At 36.0% G+C, this 23,118-nt stretch overlaps 2 protein-coding genes across 3 annotated transcripts; one reads left to right on the top strand and one right to left on the bottom strand.

Moving 5' to 3' along the window:
• Window positions 1–1,841: 1,841 nt before the first annotated feature.
• On the bottom strand, window positions 1,842–10,941 carry abraxas2 (abraxas 2, BRISC complex subunit). 2 transcript variants are annotated; one of them, XM_052579953.1, is made up of 9 exons: window positions 10,805–10,941; window positions 9,003–9,093; window positions 8,176–8,212; window positions 6,353–6,419; window positions 6,040–6,230; window positions 5,708–5,830; window positions 5,122–5,206; window positions 4,466–4,583; window positions 1,842–4,376 (listed from the first exon to the last, which is right to left on the bottom strand). In XM_052579953.1, the coding sequence occupies exons 1-9, from the start codon at window positions 10,937–10,939 to the stop codon at window positions 3,931–3,933; spliced, it is 1,293 nt and encodes a 430-aa protein (XP_052435913.1). In that variant the 5' UTR covers window positions 10,940–10,941; the 3' UTR covers window positions 1,842–3,930. The 2 variants fall into 2 exon arrangements, with proteins under 2 accessions (XP_052435913.1, XP_052435914.1); XM_052579954.1 differs by having other exon boundaries at window positions 5,708–5,827.
• A 581-nt stretch (window positions 10,942–11,522) lies between these two features.
• eef1akmt2 (EEF1A lysine methyltransferase 2) lies at window positions 11,523–16,020 on the top strand. Its single transcript, XM_052579969.1, has 6 exons — window positions 11,523–11,647; window positions 11,850–11,915; window positions 12,127–12,241; window positions 13,074–13,181; window positions 13,294–13,510; window positions 13,593–16,020. Exons 1-6 carry the CDS (start codon window positions 11,538–11,540, stop codon window positions 13,688–13,690), a joined length of 714 nt encoding a protein of 237 aa, XP_052435929.1. The 5' UTR covers window positions 11,523–11,537; the 3' UTR covers window positions 13,691–16,020.
• Window positions 16,021–23,118: the final 7,098 nt, after the last annotated feature.

Raw genomic sequence — 23,118 nt, 5'->3', positions numbered from 1 at the left:
TGTTCATATGACTGCATCATATGATGTACAAACTAAATATTTTAACATCATCTGCTATGTATTATAGTAAATAAATGATTTTGACAAATTATGTTTGCCTGATGTAATTTTTTCTGGTATGAGAGATGTCACACCTATGAAGAAACAACCAATTGTATGATGTATTTAAAATATGATTCTGTAATCGGGGTTGCCAGATCTGCGCAAAAGAACCAGTTTATGGGCAGTCAAAGCTTGCCAAAAAGTTTTATTTCAAATATAACAAAACTTAAAATACGCCATTTCCTACCTTTTTACGTTTTAAAATGCATATTGTAGTTATTATTTTGCATTACAGTTAACTTTAAAATCACAGTAGAAATCGTAAAAGGTCTGTTTTTCAAATAGGATTATCTTACACTAAAACTAATGAGTGTAATGTGTACACAGACTTCCGTGGGGATGCTACATTTTTTATTTTTGACTTCTTGGTCCTTTTTATACATTTCTGCAAACATGCTCCTCATCAGATTATGTGGAGATTAAATATTGAGCAGGTTAAATATTTAAATACAAACATTCCGATCAAATAGAATTTCTGCAATATGTCAAACATTTAACCCGCGGGAAAAAAAAGGATAACGTTATAAGTGCTAAGTTTAAAGTATCCAAGTTCTTTTTCAACCCTGTCTGCAGATCCCGTGAATGACTTGCGCCACCTACAGGATCAAGATATAAACTACACAACTCGATGTGTGCGGTACTTAGTTTTATTTGATTTGTTTACATTATTATTATTTTTTTGTAACGAATATGGTAACATAACTAGCTTCAATTACACAAAATTGAGCTTATATATATGATCGAAAATTCAACATTTCTGTAAGGAAGTCATTGTTCTACCTGAGGCTGAAATCTTTTACCATCATAGTTGAGGATTTAAAACGATCACATTCAGTGAAAGGGTTTTTGCTCTCAAACCTAATATATTTGATAGCTCAGCTTAATTTGTCTTGTGTGAAGAGTGTCAAATCATAGTTACTCCTCATGTAGAGATCTTGTGAAATCTGAGGCCAGCAAAAAACACGTTTAAATTTGGCTTTAGGTGTCTGTTAAGCTTTTGCAGACTGCTAAATAAACGGGTCTAATAATTTAACAGATAAGGATAATGTCTACGGGATTTTAGCCTTTTAGCCTAATATTATAGAGAAGTTGTTCAACCAAAAATTAAAAATCTGTCAGAATTGATTCAACCCCATGTTTTTTGGTACGTTTATGAGCTGCTTGAACATTCCCCACAACGAAAGTGAATGGTGACCACAACTTCAATTGCTTACATTAGGCTTATCATGTGGCTTCAGGATTGGAATATACTGCATAAGTCATATGGATCACTTTAATAATGTCTCCGCCTTTATGAAGCTCGACAGGACCTAATCCCCATCCACATTCATTGTATGGAAAAGAGAAGCTTACACATTCTCCAACTATCTTCCTTTTAAGAAAAAGGCCCTGAAAGCACATGAGGGTGAGCAAATGATGAGAGAATGGGCATATTAGCCACCAAAGGATACTAACAATACAAAATGTGTTTGCTGAAACACTGCTACTAGTTCATAACTGGGAATTTGCTTCATATTTGTAAACACGTTGACAGATTTATGACAGAAGTAGATGGAACGGTTAAAGCTTGCAGTAGTGCAACAGCCTTCCAAACACACTCTACGCTTGTAAAACATGAGAAACTTCAGGCCAATTCTGACGGGAACAATGTTGATCACTCACAGCTGCTCGATTGCAGGAAAACAGTCAAGTCAGACCTGCAGCTGACTAAACTGACAATAAAAATGACAATCACATCATTGCAATTTCCCCGTTAAAATGGCACAATGCCAAATTTGAATTTATTTTGTAATCAGATTTGAAAGCATCTGTAAGGAGAAAGCAAAATGCAATATGGCAGCAAGGACTTACACTGAATTAGATGCTGCAAATTTACTCCGATTAATCATGAATAGCATTTGTTGGGGAAAAAAAAAACCCCAGATCAGATCCTGTATATGCATATATATTTTATCATCTTAAGTGGCATTTATGTTCATCTGAACTTTCTAAAAAACATGTTAGTAATGATAAAATGGCATTTTTAAAGCTCAGAGGGACCGGCTGCCAGCTGTCCAAACAAGCCCACGTCAAGTTTAAATGTGGAATCTCTCCACTTTAGTGTCACTGTTCAGTTTAATGCTTACATATTCATGTTGAAAACCATGGGTGGTGGTGGTGGTTTTTGGCCGTACACTTGAAGACAGATGCCAAAGTCCGAATGAGGCAGAAACATTTAAAGCAGACGGTTAATGCAACACGATACAGCGGACTAAAACATCTCTGTCAGTGTACTCTCATTCACACTCATGCCAGGGAACAAACATTTGTTATTTTTCTGTCCTGCTGCGGAAATATCCTGAATGAAAAGTGAGACATTCTCGGGCTCTGCCAAAATAAACGTCAGAGCGTCAGACCCTGAGATAAAACTAAGAAACACGTTTTGGATTCTTTGGGAGAAAAGTCAGACAGCTCATCAATCTGATTCGAATTACTTGCTCAAAATTGTTCACAATATGCACAACATGAGTGAATCTCACAAGAATGCGTTAGTCACATTTCACTCCACATTTTTCAGGTTTATATATATATATATGTATAAAATTTGTAACTGGGTTCCACTAAATCTCCAAATGTTATTGCAAAACTTGTTTAAAGTAATATTAAATTGTGAAGTGTCTATACATCATGGCCATTTGAAATTCAGTGGCAAGTTATTATTATTTAATGGTTAATGGTAAAATGACCCAGTCATGTTTTTCTGAGATTCACACACACACACAAACTTTTGAGGGAAAACGTCATTTTGGTTTGATCAGATGTAGCAAAACATCCACTAACAGATGACAAAACTGCTTCTACCTTTAAAGATCTGCTGCATATGGCTGAAATCTTTATTTCACGTGATCACAGAACTCTAAACTGATTCACCGCTGCATTGCTTTGAGCAATCATGTCTTCTCAACTAAAGAACAAAGGCATGTGGACAAGATGATGTGAGAAAACCGCAGTCCTGGAACTGTAAAAGAATCCTGAGATCGATGATGCTGCATTCTGACCCTTCCAGTTTCTGATGGCTCCGTCAAACCGTACGACCGGAAGATTCGGTTAAAGCTCAATGGTGAAGGTTTGAGGTTCAGCATAAAGAAATATCAAATTTGATTCATTCATTAGGAAAAAATGTGTTCAAGCCAATAAAATTAGTAGTGATCTAGTATGTCATAGAAAATACAAGCACCCCTTATCAAAGTTACTTTTATAATCGTTGACCCAAACAATTTTTATGAATAGGCCATTATATTACTCAATCAAATCAAATATAACTGATAAAACCAAAAATAAAATACATTTTTCTACATTGTCAGCTGTAGTCCTAAGCACTTAATATAACTGATTTTTTTTCTGTCCATTCAGATTTATGAAGCAAGACAATGAAGATAGAATAAGCTCGCACAGAGATGTGTCTGAAGGCTGCAACAAAAAAGAAAGACATCATTCCCTTTGCTTTTACAAACGCAGATCAAAAGAAGGCAAAACAGTGCAAGAGGTAAATGGTGCAAGAACCGAACGACTCCAGTGAGTGGCAGACACCGAGATAAGCAGGATGCACCTCTCCACCCAAACCAAACCAGAGAGGAGAGCATGAAACGGAGAAAAGGGGGCGTGTGGATCCAGATGGGGATATCATTCCATTCCGCTGTCCTGCACAGAGCTGTTAAATGTGTGCAACAGGACAGCATTGTCAAAACTCACAAAAGGCAAGTGCTTGTTTGTGTTCCGAACACCATGACCTCACGATCACACCTAGTTCTGTTCGTTCATCCGTATCCCCGTTGGTTTGTTTGACTACTAGGAGCCTGGGGGGCTGTGGGCATCTCCGTCGGGCCACAGTGTAGCCGGTCGTCCTAATGTAACAGTTTCTGTTAAGGAGGGTGGTTGCAATTGCTCGCTAACTAAATTTTCGTACTCGCTACTGTCCTCGTCGTCGCCGTCCTCCTGGCCGGTGGCCTGGCGGTTCAGGGAATCTGAGCTCGAACCGTCTCCGTTTCCCAGGCCCAGACTGGGAGACGGGTGTCCGGGCGAACCTACGGCTTGGGGCCGCGGTAGCAGTATAGCGCTTGGTGAATCTGGAGGCAGTGTGGTGCTGTAGATTGGTGGAGATGAGGAGTTCACGGGTCTCTCTACACTGGGCTCCACCGAGGGACCTGAGAGCACGACTTGAGTCGGTGAAGACTGTGAGGAGTCAGGAAGGGCAGAGTTATCAGGAAGCGGGACAGCGGCTGCCTCTTGGAGTCCTGTAAGGAAAACAGAGAGGATAATAAAAATGAATCGTTTCCCTTTTTGGTTAAACAAGCCACAAATGCACAGAATCATCAGCACGTACTTCTCTCTTCCTCAGCGCGGTTCCGTTTCCTGAGAGCGATTTCCTCTTTGAGTTTGTTCACTTCTTCTTGGATTTTCTCCCTCACTCGTTCACTTTGATCTACTTCACAACACACCGCCTGCAGGATGACAGAAAATTCATTAGGGATGCATGATTTTATTGGAACGTCTTAATGTAAACATCAGCATCATCCCTGCTCAGGGAGTGCTAATGATTTTTAGAATTTATACAGCATTTTTGCTTAAGACCATCTACAAATGTTAAATCAAAAAAAAAAATGTTAAGCTTACAACTGAATCTGTCGAGAAAAAATAAAAAAAAATAAAAACAGCAGTGATTGATTTTATTATAGTTATTTTCAAAGCGTTCAGTGTACTTATAAATATAGCTTTTAATCATCTTTATTTAGTTCTAAGAAGCAAGTAAACAAGGAAGCAAATTATTTTTCCACATTAATCTGCACAGGACAGACTTGGTGTTGTTTCCAAACAAAGCAAATGTGTATATCAGTATCGGCTATCGTGCATCCCTAAAATTCATAGATAGCACATTCTGAGCATAACTTATTTCAAACATTTAAATGTTATTAGACATAGCAAATTGAGGTGTATTTTAACCAAAATCTCCTGATGTTATCTGACTGAACTGAAACTCACCTGCACTCTTTCTTGAAGGGCACTGTATACTTGAAAAATAGCTCGAATGTCCTTCATCACCCCATCCTTATCAAAAAACTCATTCCTATAATTAAATAAATGAATTGGATATCATAATTCAAGTATTTACTGCAGCAAAAGAAAGACTATGTTTCACATGCTGTTTAGGTTAAATTATGTAAATGCAGAAAAACTTTATCGTGGTTACTACAAAAATATTGAGCAGTGAAACTATTATCAACATAGATATCACTAAGAAATGTTTCTTGAGCACCAAATCAAAACAAAAAACAAAAAACGTGACACTGAAGAATAATGCTGAAAATTCAGCTTTACCATCACAGGAATTGATTACTTTTTAAAGTATATTCAAATAGACAGGTTTTTAATTGTAATAATATTTCACAATATTACTGTTTCACTGTATTTTTGATCAAATAAACGTGCCACTTGATTTACAAAAGAGACTTCTTTAAAATCCTACATTTTTGAATGGTAGGACAAAATCAAAATAACAGTTTGCTATAACAACATTTTGTGACATGGCTGAAGAGGAGTATTGAACAATGCAGTTATGTTGCCTCACCCATGTTCTTTAATGACCCCGGCGTAGTTCTTGGAGGTGTTCGGCACAGAGGAGACTTTATATTCCTGTTGACTGGTGTTGCCCAGGTTTGGGATGCTTAGAGATATCCTCTGATTATAGCTACTGAGATAAAGATCAAAATTGCAACAGAAATGCTCATAAACACAATATCAGCAACATCACACCATTTGCAAACATTATGCATGGTATTATGAAATACAAAAATGAGAGACAAGTCTCTAAACAGTTAAACAGAATCATGATTTTGTCATATTTTGTTCCTTTTTATCCCACAGTATTACATAATTATGTATTAACCAGCATGTACATACTTTCTGTTGGGCCTGAAGAGCACATACTCCAAAGCATGTGTGGAACTATTGGCTGTGGAGATGAAGCTGAACAGGAGGAAGACCAGATCTGGGATGCCAAGTATATTGGTCAACTGCTTGTGGATCACCTGCTCCCTGAATGACATCTGCTGTTGAGTGTTCCTTCTAAACCGGTACCAGCCGATAACATTCTGCACAAAAAAGAAGAGACATTGGGAAGTGTCAGACAAAGTTGAACACCAAAGGTAATCGTTAATCATTTATTCATTTTACTCTCTAAAATTTGTATGCATATTTCATGATAACTGCTTACTTTTCTTCTGTCCTTGAGGATTCTGTTGAGATTTTCTTCATTGACGTTACCCGCATAGTCATAAAAGCTGCAACAAACAAAAAAACTTGTAGTTAAAACTTTGATTTCAATAATTCCATTCAAAAAGTGAAACTTGTATATTATATTCATTCATTACACACAGACTGATATATTTCAGATGTTTATTTCTTTCAATTTTGATGATTATAACAGACAACTAAGGAAAATTCAAAATTCAGTATCTCAGAAAATTAGAATATTGTGAAAAGGTTCAATATTGAAGACACCTGGTACCACACTCTAATCAGCTAATTAATTCAAATCACCTGCAAAGCCTTTAAATGGTCTCTCAGTCTAGTTCTGTAGGCTACACAATCATGGGGAAGACTGCTGAATTGACAGTTGTCCAAAAGACGACCATTGACACCTTGCATAAGGAGGGCAAGACACAAAAGGTCATTGCAAAAGAGACTGGCTGTCCACAGAGCTCTGTGTCCAAGCACATTAATAGAGATGTGGTAGAAAAAAGTGTACAAGCATAAGGGATAACCGCACCCTGGAGAGGATTGTGAAATAAAACCCATTCAAAAATGTGGGGAAGATTCACAAAGAGTGGACTGCAGCTGGAGTCAGTGCTTCAAGAACCACTACACATAGACGTATGCAAGACATGGGTTTCAGCTGTCGCATTCCTTGTGTCAAGCCACTCTTGATTAACAGACAGCGTCAGAAGAGACTCGCTTTAAAAATGACTGGACTGCTGTTGAGTGGTCCAAAGTTATGTTCTCTGATGAAAGTAAATTTTGCATTATATCAGGGTCCCAGAGTCTGGAGGTAGAGAGGAGAGGCACACAGTCCACGTTGCTTGAGGTCCAGTGTAAAGTTTCCACAGTCAGTGATGGTTTGGGGTCCCATGTCATCTGCTGGTGTTGGTCCATTGTGTTTTCTGAGGTCTGAGTTTTAGATCACTTTATGCTTCCTGCTGCTGGCCATCTTTATGGAGATGCAGATTTCATTCCAATAGAACGTGGCCCCTCTACACAGTGCCAAAGTTACCAGTATCTGGTTTAAGGACCATGGTATCCCCGTTCTTAATTGGCCAGCAAACTCGCCTGACCTTAACCCCAGAGAAAATCTATGGGGTATTGTGAAGAGGAAGATGTGATATGCCAGACCCAAGAATGCAGAAGAGCTGAAGGCCACTATCAGAGCAACCTGGGCTCTCATCACACCTGAGCAGTGCCACAGACTGATCGACTCCATGCCACGCTGCATTGCTGCAGTAATTCAGGCAAAAGGAGCCCCAACTAAGTATTGAGTGCTGTACATGCTCATACTTTTCATGTTCATACTTTACAGTTGGCCAAAATTTCTAAAAATCCTTTCTTTGTATTGGTCTTAAGTAAAATTCAAATTTTCTGAGATACTGAATTTGGGATTTTCCTTAGTTGTCAGTTATAATCATCATAATTAAAATAAATAAACATTTGAAATATATCAGTCTGTGTGTAATGAATAAATATAGTATACAGGTTTCACTTTTTGAATGGAATTAGTGAAATCAACTTTTTGATGATATTTTAATTATATGACCAGCACCTGTATGTATATATATTCAAAGGTTTATGGTCATATATATATGATTTTTGTTGTGCAATAATATATATTATTATTTAATAATTATTTTAACCAAACCTTGGCGAACAAAAAAGGCTTATTTCAAAAATATTTCAGACACAAAACAATTAATTGATAGTGACAAACTGACAAACATTTATAAAATGCATCTACTAAATCCAATTGCCCATGCAGGACATTCTTACCTAAACAGTTGTGCACAAGGTTCATGATTATGGACCTCTGAAAAACAAGTGAATGCGAGTGATCAATTATATTCAAAATCTGAGTAAAGCAAGCATGCTATGACTGTCAAAAGGTCTAATTTAAATATTAATAATATGCATACAGATAACATTAACCTTGGAATAAACTAAGGAAAATATGTTAGCAGATTTGTTCTCTAAAAACTGTAACATGCAGCCATCGTGATCTGAAGGTTGTCTAGAGGACAACATGACCTTCATAATGACTCCTCTTGCTGCAAATATAAGGTACTATCTGGGCCCACTTTTGATGTTGAAGGTCTTTGTGAAATTATTTGTAAAGTGATCAGAGATGAAGGGTACCTGGGAGCAACGCCAAACTCAGAAACATGATCACTTAATGCTGGAGGAAGCTATTTCCAGCATTTCTGAGCCAAAAAGGTCTGCATTGATGTATGAAGCTTTATCTCTCAGGTCTTAATCAGAAATGCTGGCTGACACAAACTTAAGTGGTTTATCAAGTTATTGACAACCAGGGCAGCTTGCAACAGTTCTTTGAACGATTGAGACTAAACAGATTACATGAGCCATATCTTGAACTGATAATGTACCTCTGCTCACACACACGAAAGGTTGTCACGTCCTCAATGTGAAACGTATCATGTCTGTGATTAGAGCCTTCAAGGATTTCAGTATTTGTGCATCGTGTTTTGATAATGCATGATAAAATGGTCATTAAAAACTTTTTATTTTGCAACAGTATTTTTTTGTCTGTAGTTTTGGGACAGTAAATTTTTTTTTTTTTTTTAAATCCACCATGGTTTTACCTATTACACTGACGAATTCTGAACTACCGATGTGTGAGTCACTGATGCTTAAAGTCTCCTCCTGTCTCACTTCTCCCAACAGGAAGCCCTCCTAAAAGAGGCATAAAAGAGGCATAAAAATTACATTTCAAAGGCAAAGAAAGTGTAGTTAAGATTGAATGTTATTATTACCGAAGTTAATAGACGCTTTCAATAAAAGGTACAAAATAAGGCCAACAACTGTTTTAAAATTAAGTAATAATTACTATTATTATTAGGCCTATTATTACTCAAAATTTGGGATGTCTACATACAGTTTAATAATCTTGTATGATTTAGCAATTTCTTAGAAATAAACATGAAATACACATACCATTAAATATGCAAATGTTAAAAACAACTTAAAACTATCAACACATTTATATATATATATATATATATATATATATATATATATATATATATATATATATATATATATATATATATATATATATATATATAAAAACAGCATTCCAACTTTGTCATATGTTAAGCTGCTCTTTAGTCATTGCTTGCTAGTCTGTTACAAATGTTGGTTTTTAGTTACTTATCATAGTAATATAATTTTATTTTTCTTACTGTAACAGACCAAATGCCATTTAAAGGGACATTTCATGTGTTTAAGAGCAAACAAAACCTAACCTGTACCTCTAAAGGTCATGGTATACCAAAATGTACCATATTAGGTGAATATACCCAGAACCCATGCAACAAATATGTTACAAAATAGACAAGTTTATACAAAAAGGTCTAAAAAACTGAAATTTCCCAAACACTGCCTGCAATGAGAGAACAACAGAAACACTTTCTCCAGGCACACAACTCAACTTACCTTGCTATTTACTTCAGATCATACTAAAAATGCTGATTGTTCTTCCCAATTAAAATAAAATTAGGTTACCAAGACGGTTTAGTATCATAAATACCATGTAAATTAACAGTTTATCCCATAAACAAGCTCAAATAAAAATTAAAATGGTTGTCATTTATATATTGAATACGGAAAAACAGTAAAACCCGTCATAACTTTAACTGAATGAACACTTGACTAACCAGCCCAAAGGTCAATGGCAGATCACCTAGTTCCTAATGCCTCATTAACTACATTAGAGGGCATGACATAAGGAGTAAAATAGGGCTGGAAATGTTAAGCAATTCGTGAACAGTCCATTAAATATGTCTTTCGGATATTCAAGTTTGCATTTGACAGTTGTTGCTGACATGATACAGTTAAGCTAGCCAGCCAGCTAACGTTAAAGTGACTATTTTGACACCTCGACGTAGACGAGACTGAATTCACCGAGAGCTACTGGGCGATGTACACTGATGACAGCGAACAATCATACAGTGAATAAACGACAATGACACTTTCTGACAAGCTTGTAAAATCTTACGGCTTGTAGATTTGCTAGCTGTCACCCTGGCTGCGTCTCCAAACCCAGTGTGCTCCCTCTCTAGACCGCACTCGGTTTATCATCAAAGGCGTTTAACGTTACGGAGTCTGTTTTATTCGACTAAACATATCTAAAAATGCCATGAAAAAGCACAACATTCCCGATGAGTCAGGATTTTCATAATTCTAATACACCCTTGAATGTTAGAAAGGCTGTCTAGATAGGCGGCTGGCCGGGTTTTGATACACAGCCCCTATGAAGCCACACCAGGAAGATGACACCGGGAAATGAATTAACTGTGATTTGATGGAATAAACAGTTTGTTGTTTCGCTATGCGATCGTGTCCCTAAACATTTAACCTCAAAGTCATATGATTGAGTACTTACATGATCGGAATTGGTGTTGGCACTGTGATAACACACAGAACTAAAAGTGTATCCCGAAATTGACGCCGCCATGATGGAAACATACGCGCCGAGCCCACAATCCTTTGCGCACACACTGTACACCAGCCTTCCCATGAATAAACAAACGCTGAGATAAAATATTCTCACCCTATGTATATACTTGATTGATATATATTCTTGATTGGATTATTTTTTTTATTATATAAATAAAACGTTGTAAATAAATAATAATTACATCAATTTTAAAATGTTATAAATCACACGTTAAAACGATTTGCATACACGTTATATAAACCATCATATTAACATTGAAACAACAACAACAGTGTTTTTTTTTTAACTTTAATCTATCTCTGTTTATAGTATAAAAATAGAAATAAGTGCAATCATCGTCATCAGAACTGACGACACACATTACGTCATGGCGGAATGATGTAAAACATAAAGTAAGAACTGTTATAATTTTCTACAACAAAAAAGTGCAACATTTGTCAACTGTGTGATGTTTTAATTTATTAAAATATATATTTTGCATATTGTTTTTATTGATATCCGTCAATCCGTGTTTTATTATTATTATTATTATTTATTTATTATTTATTAATTTTTTATTTGTTTGTTCGATTTTTGCTTTCGATTTTGAATATGCAATACTAAAAACTTTTATTTTGAAGTGTCATGTCGCTGGTCATGTTGTGTATGACGTCAGCGGATGTTGACGAGTCGAGTCGTCATGAGCACACATGGGGCAGAAGACTGTCCGCTGCAGTGCAAACAATCAGAAGATGATTTTGCTCCTTCAAAACTCGGAACAAAGGACTTGTAAGAGATTTTACTTGATAAGTTAGCCCTTCTAGAAGACCGGCACATGGGTTACACTTGACTTATGTTTTCACTCCTAATATACCTCACATGATTACTGTATATTCTACCCAGCATGCGCTGTTTGAGTGATTATTTTAGATGTGACCAGACTTCTGACTTGAGCATAATTTTTCTGTCCATTCTAACGTTTTCCTTTAAGCTGGGATGATGCTTACAAGAGAGAGCTTCAGACTTTCAAGGATATTGGAGATGTTGGAGAAATATGGTAATTTTACTTCGTGTGTGTGTGAGTGGGTGTAGGTGGCACATACTTGTTTATGAATGCAGTTTTATACAGATGTTCTTCTTCAAATAAAGTGGACAGTGTTTCAGTGCTAGTCCTTTGAACCAGTCCCATCTTCTGCTGTATAATAGTTGTGTTCAGTTATTCAGGAGATTTTGAAGACTGTTATAGAATTCTTCTGGTCCACCTTTAGGTTTGGAGAGGAAAGCATGGGCAGAGTAATCAGATGGATGGAAGCACAAAATGTACCTGAAAATGCTGCCATACTTGACATTGGAACTGGAAACGGGATGTTTCTTGTGGAACTGGCAAGTCAAGTTAAATTTAGCTCAGCGTTTAGTTATTTACTTTATATTCAATCATTCTAATTAATTATTACTAATTAATAAGTCAATTATATCAATGAAGTGAGCAATATTAAGTAAGTTTATACATAAAACAAGATCAAACATCTGTCATTAAGGTATGACTCCCTTTGAATTAGGTTGATTTTTTAACTTGACTGATATTTGTTCATGTTTTAAACATTTATATATTTAGCCGTTATTTAACTAGACAAGTTAATTAAGAACAAGTAACGTTACTTATGTTCAATAACAGCCTGGCAGGAGAATGAATATCTCCTGAGAAACATACATTACAATACATAAAACACATAAAAGAAAGTATAAAATCTTTACAGGTCAAGGTCAGAGCACTTACTTGTAATTTTTTTAATATACTGGATTATTTGGCTCTAATTTCAATAACTTTTGTAGCACATTCCAGCAAATTCAATAGCGTAAACAAACATTAGTTTTTTATAAAACAAGAATTTTGATGTCAAATAATTTTAACGGTTATGTAAATGTATCTTGATTTAGGAATCTTTAGAGAAAACAGACAAAAATACCAATACTAAATTTACTAAAGATATTAAATTTCATGAAGTTGTATTTTTAGACTTTGTAGCATTGATTGTTCAAAACATTTACATTATGATTATTATCACATTGAAGTATTGTTACAATTTATTCAATATCATACTCAAAAGTATCTTTTCTTGATTAAAAATCGTAAAATGTTGTCAAGTCTTTACCTCACAGAAACCCTGATGATGTAAATGAGTATAAATAATAATGGCATGAATTATCCTTTAAGGCCAAGCATGGTTTTTCAAACCTCACTGGAATTGACTATTCAAAGGCTGCTGTGGAGCTCACCGTAAATATTTTGGAAGAGGAAGGCTTAAAACATGTTAAAATTCAGGTAATGGAGATGATTTGTTCTTAACATACATCAATTAATCAAATAAGTTCATTGCACATTTAAAAAGAGCACCGAATAAAAGGGAATGTTTATTTGTCTTCGTGTTTTTCAGGTGGAGGATTTCCTGAACCCCAGCACTGCATTGAAGGGTTTTGATGTATGTATAGATAAAGGCACATTTGATGCCATTAGTTTGAGCCCAGAGGACAGAGAGGAGGCAAAAAAGCTCTATGTGAACTCTTTAAAAACTGTAATGCAGCCAGGAGGCTTCTTCATCATCACCTCCTGCAACTGGACCAAAGAGCAGCTGCTCCAGATCTTCAGACCTGGTACCTTGACATATCGCATATTCCTTAAACTAATAATGTTTCACATACTGTATTGATTGAAGTATAATTGTGTTTCTTGCAGGGTTTGAGTTGGTCCGAGAGCTGCCCACCCCTCGTTTCCAGTTTGGTGGTGTGACGGGGAACAGCGTGACAGCTTTGGTATTTAAACGGATTGATTGATTCTAAAGTTGTGTTTTTTTTTTTTTGCATTATCAGTTATGTACTTTTAGAATAAATCGTTTTGGAAAGCAATGATCTTTTTTTTCTCAATATTTCGGTAATACAAATAAAATGAATGACCTATTACGTGGGGGGTGTACACATGAGGGCAGTATTGAGCTACACATCATTTGAACGTTACTGTATGTCCATTTTGACTCAGTTCTTATGTTGATGTGTAATGTTAGGCATAAACATGGAGTAGTTAATTGTTGCAAACACTCACTGTCAGGTAAAGTTGTTTCTCTATATAGGGTATTTTATTAAAATCTTAACAATATTTTTTTTTTTTATTGGTGATTTTAACATATTTCAAGTTTTTTTGGCTTTGTATGTAGGGTTTTCTCTGATTAGAGCAAGAGCAATTAGATATGATAAGATTAGAGCAATAATTTTTTTTTACATATTTAAAAAAATATATATTTAAAATGATCTTTTCTTTTCTTTTTTTTGAGGTCTGAGCAGTGCCTTTTTCTAATTTAATATTTTGACTGTATTTCATGTTATTTCTTTTTGTCTTTGCATGAGATTTGAGCAAGACATTTTTTTTAATATATATTTCTTAAACTTTTGAGGCCATACAATGGAATTGAATGTAATGAAAATGCCAGCTGCAGAAGTTAAGTGCGGTGGAATTTGTTAAATAACATTTTCATTGCCATTTGATTGCTTGTTTTTAATGCCAAGTTTTCAGGCAGCAACTTAAAAGCCAATTTAATACCAAATTATGAAATCAGTTAAACTATCAAAAAGCCCCTTTATTTGTGCTCCATAATTTGTTTATCAATTTACTAAGCATCCAGTAATTGAGCTTTTTCCCTAGCAGTGTTCACGCACCAGAGCTTCACCCCGAAGCTCTCAGGCACTCTTGAGAAGTTTCTGTGCTAGTGTAAATGTGCGTTCTCTGTGTCTCCCTCTGAAACGACTGAACATTCACAAATGTCTCACGCTTAATACTGACTCACACTATTGACCGCTCAGGAATAGCATCCATACGGTCTCTGTTACCTCTCTCTTTCTTGGGGATATTTCTTTTTCTCTTGGTCATTTTTAAGAAAAAGTCTGACAGCTGCACCTGATAAGAAAGTGATTGAGCTTCCAGGACACGACTGCTGCCACGGCAACAGCGAGAGAGCAATAAAAGCCTGGCTTTGGGCCATGATGCTGTGGTACTTTAAAGAGAGAGAAATCCCCCATACCTCGCTGGTTATTACCCCGTCCCCCAGCCGGAGAATGAAATGAAAAACAAAAACCTGAATTTAAATCTCTCTTGGCACCTTCCAGAGATGAAAACAGAAGTTTACATTAAATAAATGGATTGAGGGTGCGAAAACGTCACTTTTTTCCAGTGCATCAGCATTTCTTGTCAGTAAGAATCTGAGTGGACAGAGAATCCAGACAGCTCTTATTGAAGCGGAGATGCTGAAGAGTGAATTAATAGAGTGTGAGATCGATGGCTTGCCAGTGTACATAAATGTGGGAATCATGTGAAGTCCGCAGCGCTGGATCAGCTGTACCATGACCACTCGAACACACAGAGACTATGAGCTGGTTAGCAGCGGTTTTTGTTTTTGTTTGACAGATGGTCATTAATATATCTTAACTTGTTAACTTATGCCTTAATGCCTTATAGTCTTTTGTTTTCATGGACAAACATGTTTTAGGTAAACATGAATTTAAAAAAACAAAAATAGACAAGTCAAATTTTATAATTTTGAAATCTGTTTCACTTCATCAGAATGGTATGAAACTTGGCGACTCTTCTGACTCTTGCTATAAATGAATACACAAATTGTGGACGTGATTAGAAAAGGCTAATTGCTCTTAAAAATAGTCAGACCTGTGACCTTTATGGCCAAAGTTACTGTCATATAAATGGGCAGAGCAAATTTTTTCTGAAAATCCTCTTTTAAGCAGCTAGTGAATGCACGTGCTGCATCATGGTATTTTATGTGGTATGGCATTACATATGATTTTCCTTATTTCTCAGAGATGAGAATGATACAATCTGCCATCCATGAACTGGAATACCTTTTCTCTATGTTTTATAACTTTGCTCTATTTTTCTCTTCCATATTTTTTAATAATTTATATAGAAATATATGGTGCATAATTTAGAGTGGAATATTGTTTAGTACAATAAATTGTGTTTTATAATATATAACAAAGAAATTCTGCTTTAAACCTTTCAAAGCAGTCAAGACCATTATAAAAACAGAAAAATCTATTTCCATTGCCAGATGATGATCTTTCTTCAGGTTGCAATAATAAATGCTGATTTGAAAAGCCCACTCACTGTTTATGACTTTATTTATGACATTATCCTCTACTTGAAATTAAGGACAGGGCTTTATTTGTCTCACATTTATCTGCATAATTAGAGAGTTAAACCTTTAATTCAACATCCAAGCACAGGTCTCTCTAATGAAGAAAAATCGTTGTGTTTAACTGAATTAATTTACTAAGTCTGCCTTCTACCTAGTCTGCTAAATATAGGCTGATATATTTTATACTGGAAGTTTGCTCTTCTGTCACTAGTTTAGCACTCTTGGGTCTTCAAAGGATCTTCAGCAGATATAAATTCACAATGATGGTATAAAGGAGAAAGAAGTGGGCTGGAGGCTCTTCTGTAACATCTTTAACTCAATCCTGCTCTCGTCATGCAGGAATTGGCCCCAGCAGGTTGAGTGCAGACTGATGGTCAGACTAAAATACATCACCTTTGTTCAAAGAGTAGGTGGAGAGTTCTGGGGAAAGATGGAGCGGTCTAAGACAGAGCATGATGAGAGATGTACCTGATCTGTCTCCTCGTAGTGAATCTTTGAGATTAGGGCCTGTGTGGATGCTAAAAGGGCCAGGTCATTGTTCATATGGATGAACTGAAGTAAAATTGGGACACTAAAACTGTGAAAAAGAGCAAATAAATATGATTTGATCTTTCAGATATTTTTTTAAATACTTAACTAATGCCCTCTGAAGCTTTCTATTTTCTCATCCATCGTAAGAAAATTGTATGGGTTAAACTACATTTAAATGGGTTGATCCTGAAAAGGTGGACTGAAATGTTGGTGGCTCCTATAATAACTGCTAGGTCATTCTGCCGTAAGGGGCCTATAGCAGAATCCCTCTGGGATGTAAGCAATAGCTTTTGTCCCGTAGTGAAGATTAAATATGTTTGATATCCACAGACTAGATGGGATCAGTCTGTTCAACTTTGAAACTTCAAGGCAAGTGTGTTGGAGCTGGTAGGAACTAAACGCATTGTTTATGTTGGCCCTCCAGAAGCAGGATTGGACACCCCGATCTAATTTAACCAGTGGCGTGATTCTTACCACTTCTGAAATCACACCCGTTGTCCCCATCACAATTGGCAATTACTTTGCAAGCAGAGTTTATGCATGAAGGTACTGATTTTGGACAGAATTCTGAGGTAGCATAACGGTTTAATGATACACCAAAAGAGAGCTTTGGTGATTACTACAATACTAATTTCTCACTATAATGACATGAGAGAGCGAGAAAAAAAAACGGACTATTTGGACAGTTCATACACACACTGAATGACTTGGAGTTGTAAAGTAATGCAATATGAACACAAGAACAAAAAACTATTGATAAAGGGGAAAATTTGCCTACAATCCATCCATCAAAACTAGCATGAAATAAATAATTTTCATATTTTTAGTAAATGCTATATGTTAAATTTTTCCTGCCATAGTATTTGACAGAATCAAGTTGTGTATCCCATATTTTCTGTCAGCTGTTTAGAAAATTAAAGATGCTAAGTTTGTGAATTAATTACTGTCTAAATCATTATTCCTTCTTTAATGAATGTCTGTGGATCACTCTTTTGACTCGTTTTTTTTTTCAATGAACACATGGGTCACACGGGTTAGTAAAGCTGAATCTGTTAATGATTTGGAATCATTCAAACCATTCGCCCATTCACTGAACCGTTAAGAGAGGTATCTCACTCATTAAAATACAGTCAAAAAGAGAACAGGATGAAGTGGATAATTACCTGAAAAATTTGAAACAAAGCTGAAAATACATCCTATCATAATCTTTTGGTAGAGTTGAAGAAACACTTAGATCAACACATCCACCTGCAGCTTGTGGACACCTCTGTATGTAAAGACACACTCCCTTCATTACAAACACAGTGAGAAATGTAGTCTATACTATATATTTTTATAAATAATTACCTTTTTTATTTAAGTACCTTAACAATCTATTTTTATGAAGGGTGCTGTAGCTTCCAGCTTAGCATATCTAATATTAGTAGCTTGCCAACATACATGTAGTACAGTAGATGACATGACATGGTTAATGATAACCATCTGAAGGAGGAACTGGTCTGTTATCTACTTTACAAGCCAAGATCTTGGAAGGTGCCAAATGCAAAGAGGGAGTTGGGTAAGTTGTAATGAGCAGTCAAAAGTAGCACGTCTGACCCCTACTGAGTCCAAAAGAGATTTTAAAACCCAACTGTTCATTCAAATGCAACATATGGTATATCTCAATGGCTCTACAGTAACCCTATGCCACAAAATCGATAAAGCTGAAACAGAAGGTACTTGGCCAGTGCTGAAAGGTTTGAGTTATGCTTTTAGTTCTCGGCCAGATGAGTGTGAGTTATCTGCACAGAGTTTCTAGAGCCAATTTCCATATGATAACTAGAGGCTAAAGGAGCATCTGTAGCTCGCTGTGGTCTGCATCTGGGACTGTGCAGACAGATGTGCCATTACTGTTCTGGACAGGACAGTGCTTCAGACATGTCATCAGGAGACGTCCCGTTAGTTCTCTACACGGGTCCATGTTTTTCACCATTTGCCCTTTTGGCTGTGCCATGGACTGACAAAGTAAGCCAGTCACCCTTAAAAACATAGTTCACCCCCCCCCCCCATTTTAATTCTCATTTACTCAACCTTGTGTCACTGCAAACCTGTTTGACTTTCTTTCGTGTGTGGTAGACAAAAGATTTTAGAAGAATGTTGGGGTATGAAGAAGTTTGGAAACCTTTGATTTTTTTTTACCTCATAAGAAAGAAATAAGAAAGAGAATGTACTATTTTCTAACAACACATTGATGATTTATATTTCATTTTTGGGTGAGCAATCCAATACTCCTGAGTGAACTTACTGACTACATCTACTAAAAATCACCTTGTGATTAGTTGGATGGACAACTGTGAAAATGACTAAGGAGTGTAAAGTTAGAGCATTGTTTGTTTGCACTAATTATTTGATATTGTGTTATGTTGATACCTTTTCAAATTGTCCAAATATATGTTTATACCAGTTAAAACTTTGAATACAAATGAAGTCTAAGGATTTTTTTTTTAAGGTTTATGCTTAAATTAAAGTCAAAGTTTTAGATTAATTGTGCCTACTTGACAGAATAAAAATGACCTTATGTATTATAATTTTTTTTTTTTTTTTTTAGTGAATGGGATGGAACAGATGGAATAATAATGAAAAAGCAGCCAAGACTTGTTGGAACTCATTCAACACTGTTTAAAAAGCATCCAAGGATGCATAAAACTGGTTGAGAAGCCAGAATGTGCAGAGCTGTTATCTAGAGAATGGCAACTACTGAAGAACTGGCTACTGAGAAAGCTAAAATATATTTAATTGAAATATAACATAATTTAAATGTATGTCTGTATACCTTTTCTAATGAAAATAATAATTATAATAATAAAGAATGAGTATCTTTTGACTGTAGACATCTCCCTGATGACTTATTTAAATTCCTGGTATGACCCTTGTCTGCCAAGTTAAAGCAGTATTATAGTTCATCATTCCCTTCCTCAAACCCTGCACTGCCCCTCCATCATTCGGCCTCCTGCTGATTTATTGCTTCGCATTAAATTCTGTGACACAGTTTTTGTCTCAGCTGAGCAATTGGCCGCTTAAGCAGCTCTGCTAATTGATCCTGTAAGACTTGTAAATCATGCTGGCGTTCCTCTTTTCTGTCTCTCTCAGCCTGTGGATTAATCTCATTAAGAACCACACTACACTTGCCAAGGCGCATTACAATGCACTTTTGCAGCTTACAAGGGACCCTACCTCCATGGAATAACTCAACTGGACTTTGCAGATGGCCGGTCAGAGACAATGTAAAATGTTTTTCTATCAATCTGATAATCAATTTTGCAGGTCCCAGATTTGGCTACACTGCAGTGTCATATTTTGAATAATGTCGGGGTTGTCCAAACAACACTGGAGCCCATTGACTTGGTACAAAAACACTGAGACATTTGTCTTCTTTTGTGTTCAATGCAGTCATAGAGGTTTGGAATGACAGTAGGATGAGTACTTTTGTGTCAACTATGACTAAAAATAATTATATAAATAAACAACAGTTCTTTCTTGTCCTCGAATCTGATTGGCTGAGGGTTTAATTTTCACTCTGCTATTTCTCACACCCAGTGTCATGGCGGATGCCCAAATCCACTTTAATTTGATAAAAATACTGTTTTGTGTCAAAGAATGTAGTTAAACATTTTTTTAGGATGTAATGTACTTGTTTAGACTTCAAATATGTGGTTTGTTAATAAAGATAATGTCAATTAGAAAATTTGTTTAAACGTTTTTCGAAAGGATTGTACGACACAGATATCGCTTTCCTCAGTGGACATTAAAAACTAATGTTTTATTGTGAATATGATTTTGATATGAAGAATAAATGCTGTATCAGATGCAGGTAATCACACTCGCTCAGTCAATCTCTCTCTGTCTCACAATACAATTGTTATGTCCTTGGGGACAGTTAGTGTATCTGTGTGTTTTGTTTCTCTTTTCTGTGTCTTTTTGCCTCTCTTTTGCTGTCACTCTAACAGGCCGTTGCTGATTTGCTGTTTTGCCTGTCAATCATCTGTGACGACTTGATTGGGTGTGCCCTGTGAGGGCGCGATCCTCACCATCCATGGCCATATCACACTGCCATATTACACTGCACCTCATGTATATGAGAGAGTTGTTAAATGAAGCTAAAACTCGAAAAATCATTTTCGGTAATTGAAAAAATATAATTAATTGATGAAAACATTTAAACTTAAATGAAAATTAGAACTTTAAATTAAAAGTTTATGTTGAAGAACTAAAAGGCCTAAAAGTTTAATTACCAAAATGTAAATTAAAATGAATTTAAAAACTAAAAACTAATTCAAAATACTATAATAGTGTATAAATAGTACAAAAAAAAACAGTCATGTGGTTTTCCAAACTCTGAAAATAGCATAAAATATGTGTAAATATTAAATATTGTCGGGAAAACAGCTTTGTGTGATGTATTGAATGCAGTTTAGGCTTAATGTAGTCAGAAAAAGTCCATGATGTGCAACGTAAACAACAGAGAAAAAAAAAAAAATTACTAAGTGCACCATTAAGATTAGCATCATTAAATAAGGATAGTTGTAAAATAATCATCATACTTAATTGCTCATTAATTTCTACATAGTGATCATTCATATAATCGCTCAAATATGGTTTGACCCTTGCAATGGTAATTGGATAAGTGTCTCCTGAGCCTCAGATTTATTGGTTCTCTGTCTTTGTTGATGAAGTAAACTATCTGTATGCCCCTTCTGATCTAATGAGGAATCCATCACAAAGGCCGACTGAGACTTCTCTCTAGCTTATTAAATGAAGGAGTTCTTCTGTTCTTCGATCACCAGATTCAAGTCCTGAAACAAGCCCATTGATCAGCCTGGTGTTATGTTCTCTGTGATTCATCAGCCACAAGGGGTGCTTTCTACTAGTATTGCATTAGTAAGCAGAGTTCCTCTTATTTTTCTTTTTACACATTTGTGAGCCCCTCAATACACTTATTTCGTCTGAATAGTAAAACCCTCAATGAGGTTTATAGCTCATGTAGTGTCTGTATTATTCATCACAGCAGTGATAATGAACATGTCTGCCTTTATATCTCTGGGAAAGTGTAGTTTCAGCCATAACACAGCAAGATGTTTCAGTTGTGACTTAAAAGATCAATGTATCAGTCGTATGATATTGCTTTTTCTCCATACTGTGAGCTCAAAGATGTAAATCATGAAATCAAGATATATTTGATTATGATGAAATTTAGTTTTCTGTCACCAGTATCGTCTTTTCATTACATTGCATGTAGTTTAATAGAATATTCTCCTGTAAGACCCTCTAAAATCCATTATATGACTCATTTAAACCAATTCAGAGGAGATATGATTTGAAAATCGAATCCAGTTGTGTTTGTATGTGTATGATGAGGTGATTGTATTTAATAGTATGTTTCAGTACCGTTCAAATCAGAGCTGTTTGGCATGACTCTTTCCAAAATGCAGGCAACCAGCAAATTTAATACTCCAAACAGCTGAAGTGAGGGAGCCACAGTGCTTTGTAAGTAAAGTTCTTATTTAAACCATCAGCTCTTATTGAAATACTTGATGAAAGACAAGAAAAGGTTTTGCAATTGCTGTACAATGATTACTAGCCAGCATGACTATCCCAGCACACACTTCTGTGCACATCTATATGGAACACACAGTCTCTGCCTCACAGTCTCTTTCTCTCCTGTTTAACCATGCAAATAAATTAATCTTGAGAGTACACCTTGATTTATGACTTTAACATATCTAAATCTATCAGGGTGTTGAATATTATATATTCTGAATACAAAATCAACTGATCACTGAGTTTTGTCATGGCATAAGAAAAAACATTATTTAAATGATACAATTTCTTTAGAGACAGCTTTTTAAAACTGGTCACTTGAAAACAAGTGATTAATAAGTGACTACTATAAGAAGAGTTATTATATAATTAATGTAGTTTAACTATGATGTCTATATAAGCTTTAGAAATGAAACACAGGCAATATTTACCATACATTTATAATATACAATGCAAATGAAACAGGTTACAAATGTGTAGATGATTTCACATTGACTAACTGAAATGTGTCATCTGCAAACTTCAGGAGCTTGACAGAGGGGTCTTTGTATGTGCAGTCCTTGGTGTCGAGGGAGAAGAGCAGTGGGGAGAGAACAGAGCCCTGAGGAGCTCCAGTGCTGATCGTACGAGGATGTGAAATTTCCCAGCCTTACTAACTGCTGTCTGTCTGCCAGGAAGCTGTTGATCCACTGACAGACGGAGAGCTGCAGTTAGTTTGGGCAGGAGAAGGTTTGGAATGATAGTGTTAAAGGCCGAGCTGAAGTCCACAAACAGGATCCTCACATAAGTCCCTGGTTTGTCTAGATGTTGCAGAACATAATGCAGATGTTTACTGCATCATCCACAGACCTGTTTGTTCTGTAGGCAAACTGAAGAGGATCCAGCAAGGGTCCAGTGATGTCCTTCAGGGGGGCCAGCACCAGTTTATCAAATGACTTCATGACCACAGACGTT

Source organism: Carassius gibelio, chromosome B17, assembly GCF_023724105.1.
Source record: "Carassius gibelio isolate Cgi1373 ecotype wild population from Czech Republic chromosome B17, carGib1.2-hapl.c, whole genome shotgun sequence".
Lineage (NCBI taxonomy): Eukaryota > Metazoa > Chordata > Actinopteri > Cypriniformes > Cyprinidae > Carassius > Carassius gibelio.
Note: the sequence above shows the minus strand (reverse complement) of the source record. Positions and strands in the feature narration are given on the sequence as shown.

Coding starts and splice junctions, on each gene's coding strand:
- abraxas2 (XM_052579953.1), bottom strand. CDS start 10,939: ATGGGAAGGCTGGTGTACAGTGTGTGCGCAAAGGATTGTGGGCTCGGC. Junction 5,831..6,039: donor CTCTTCAGGCCCAACAGAAA/GTATGTACATGC, acceptor TCTTTATCTCAG/TAGCTATAATCAGAGGATAT. Junction 5,207..5,707: donor GGGGTCATTAAAGAACATGG/GTGAGGCAACAT, acceptor ATTTAATTATAG/GAATGAGTTTTTTGATAAGG.
- eef1akmt2 (XM_052579969.1), top strand. CDS start 11,538: ATGTTGACGAGTCGAGTCGTCATGAGCACACATGGGGCAGAAGACTGT. Junction 11,916..12,126: donor GGAGATGTTGGAGAAATATG/GTAATTTTACTT, acceptor GTCCACCTTTAG/GTTTGGAGAGGAAAGCATGG. Junction 12,242..13,073: donor GGATGTTTCTTGTGGAACTG/GCAAGTCAAGTT, acceptor TTATCCTTTAAG/GCCAAGCATGGTTTTTCAAA.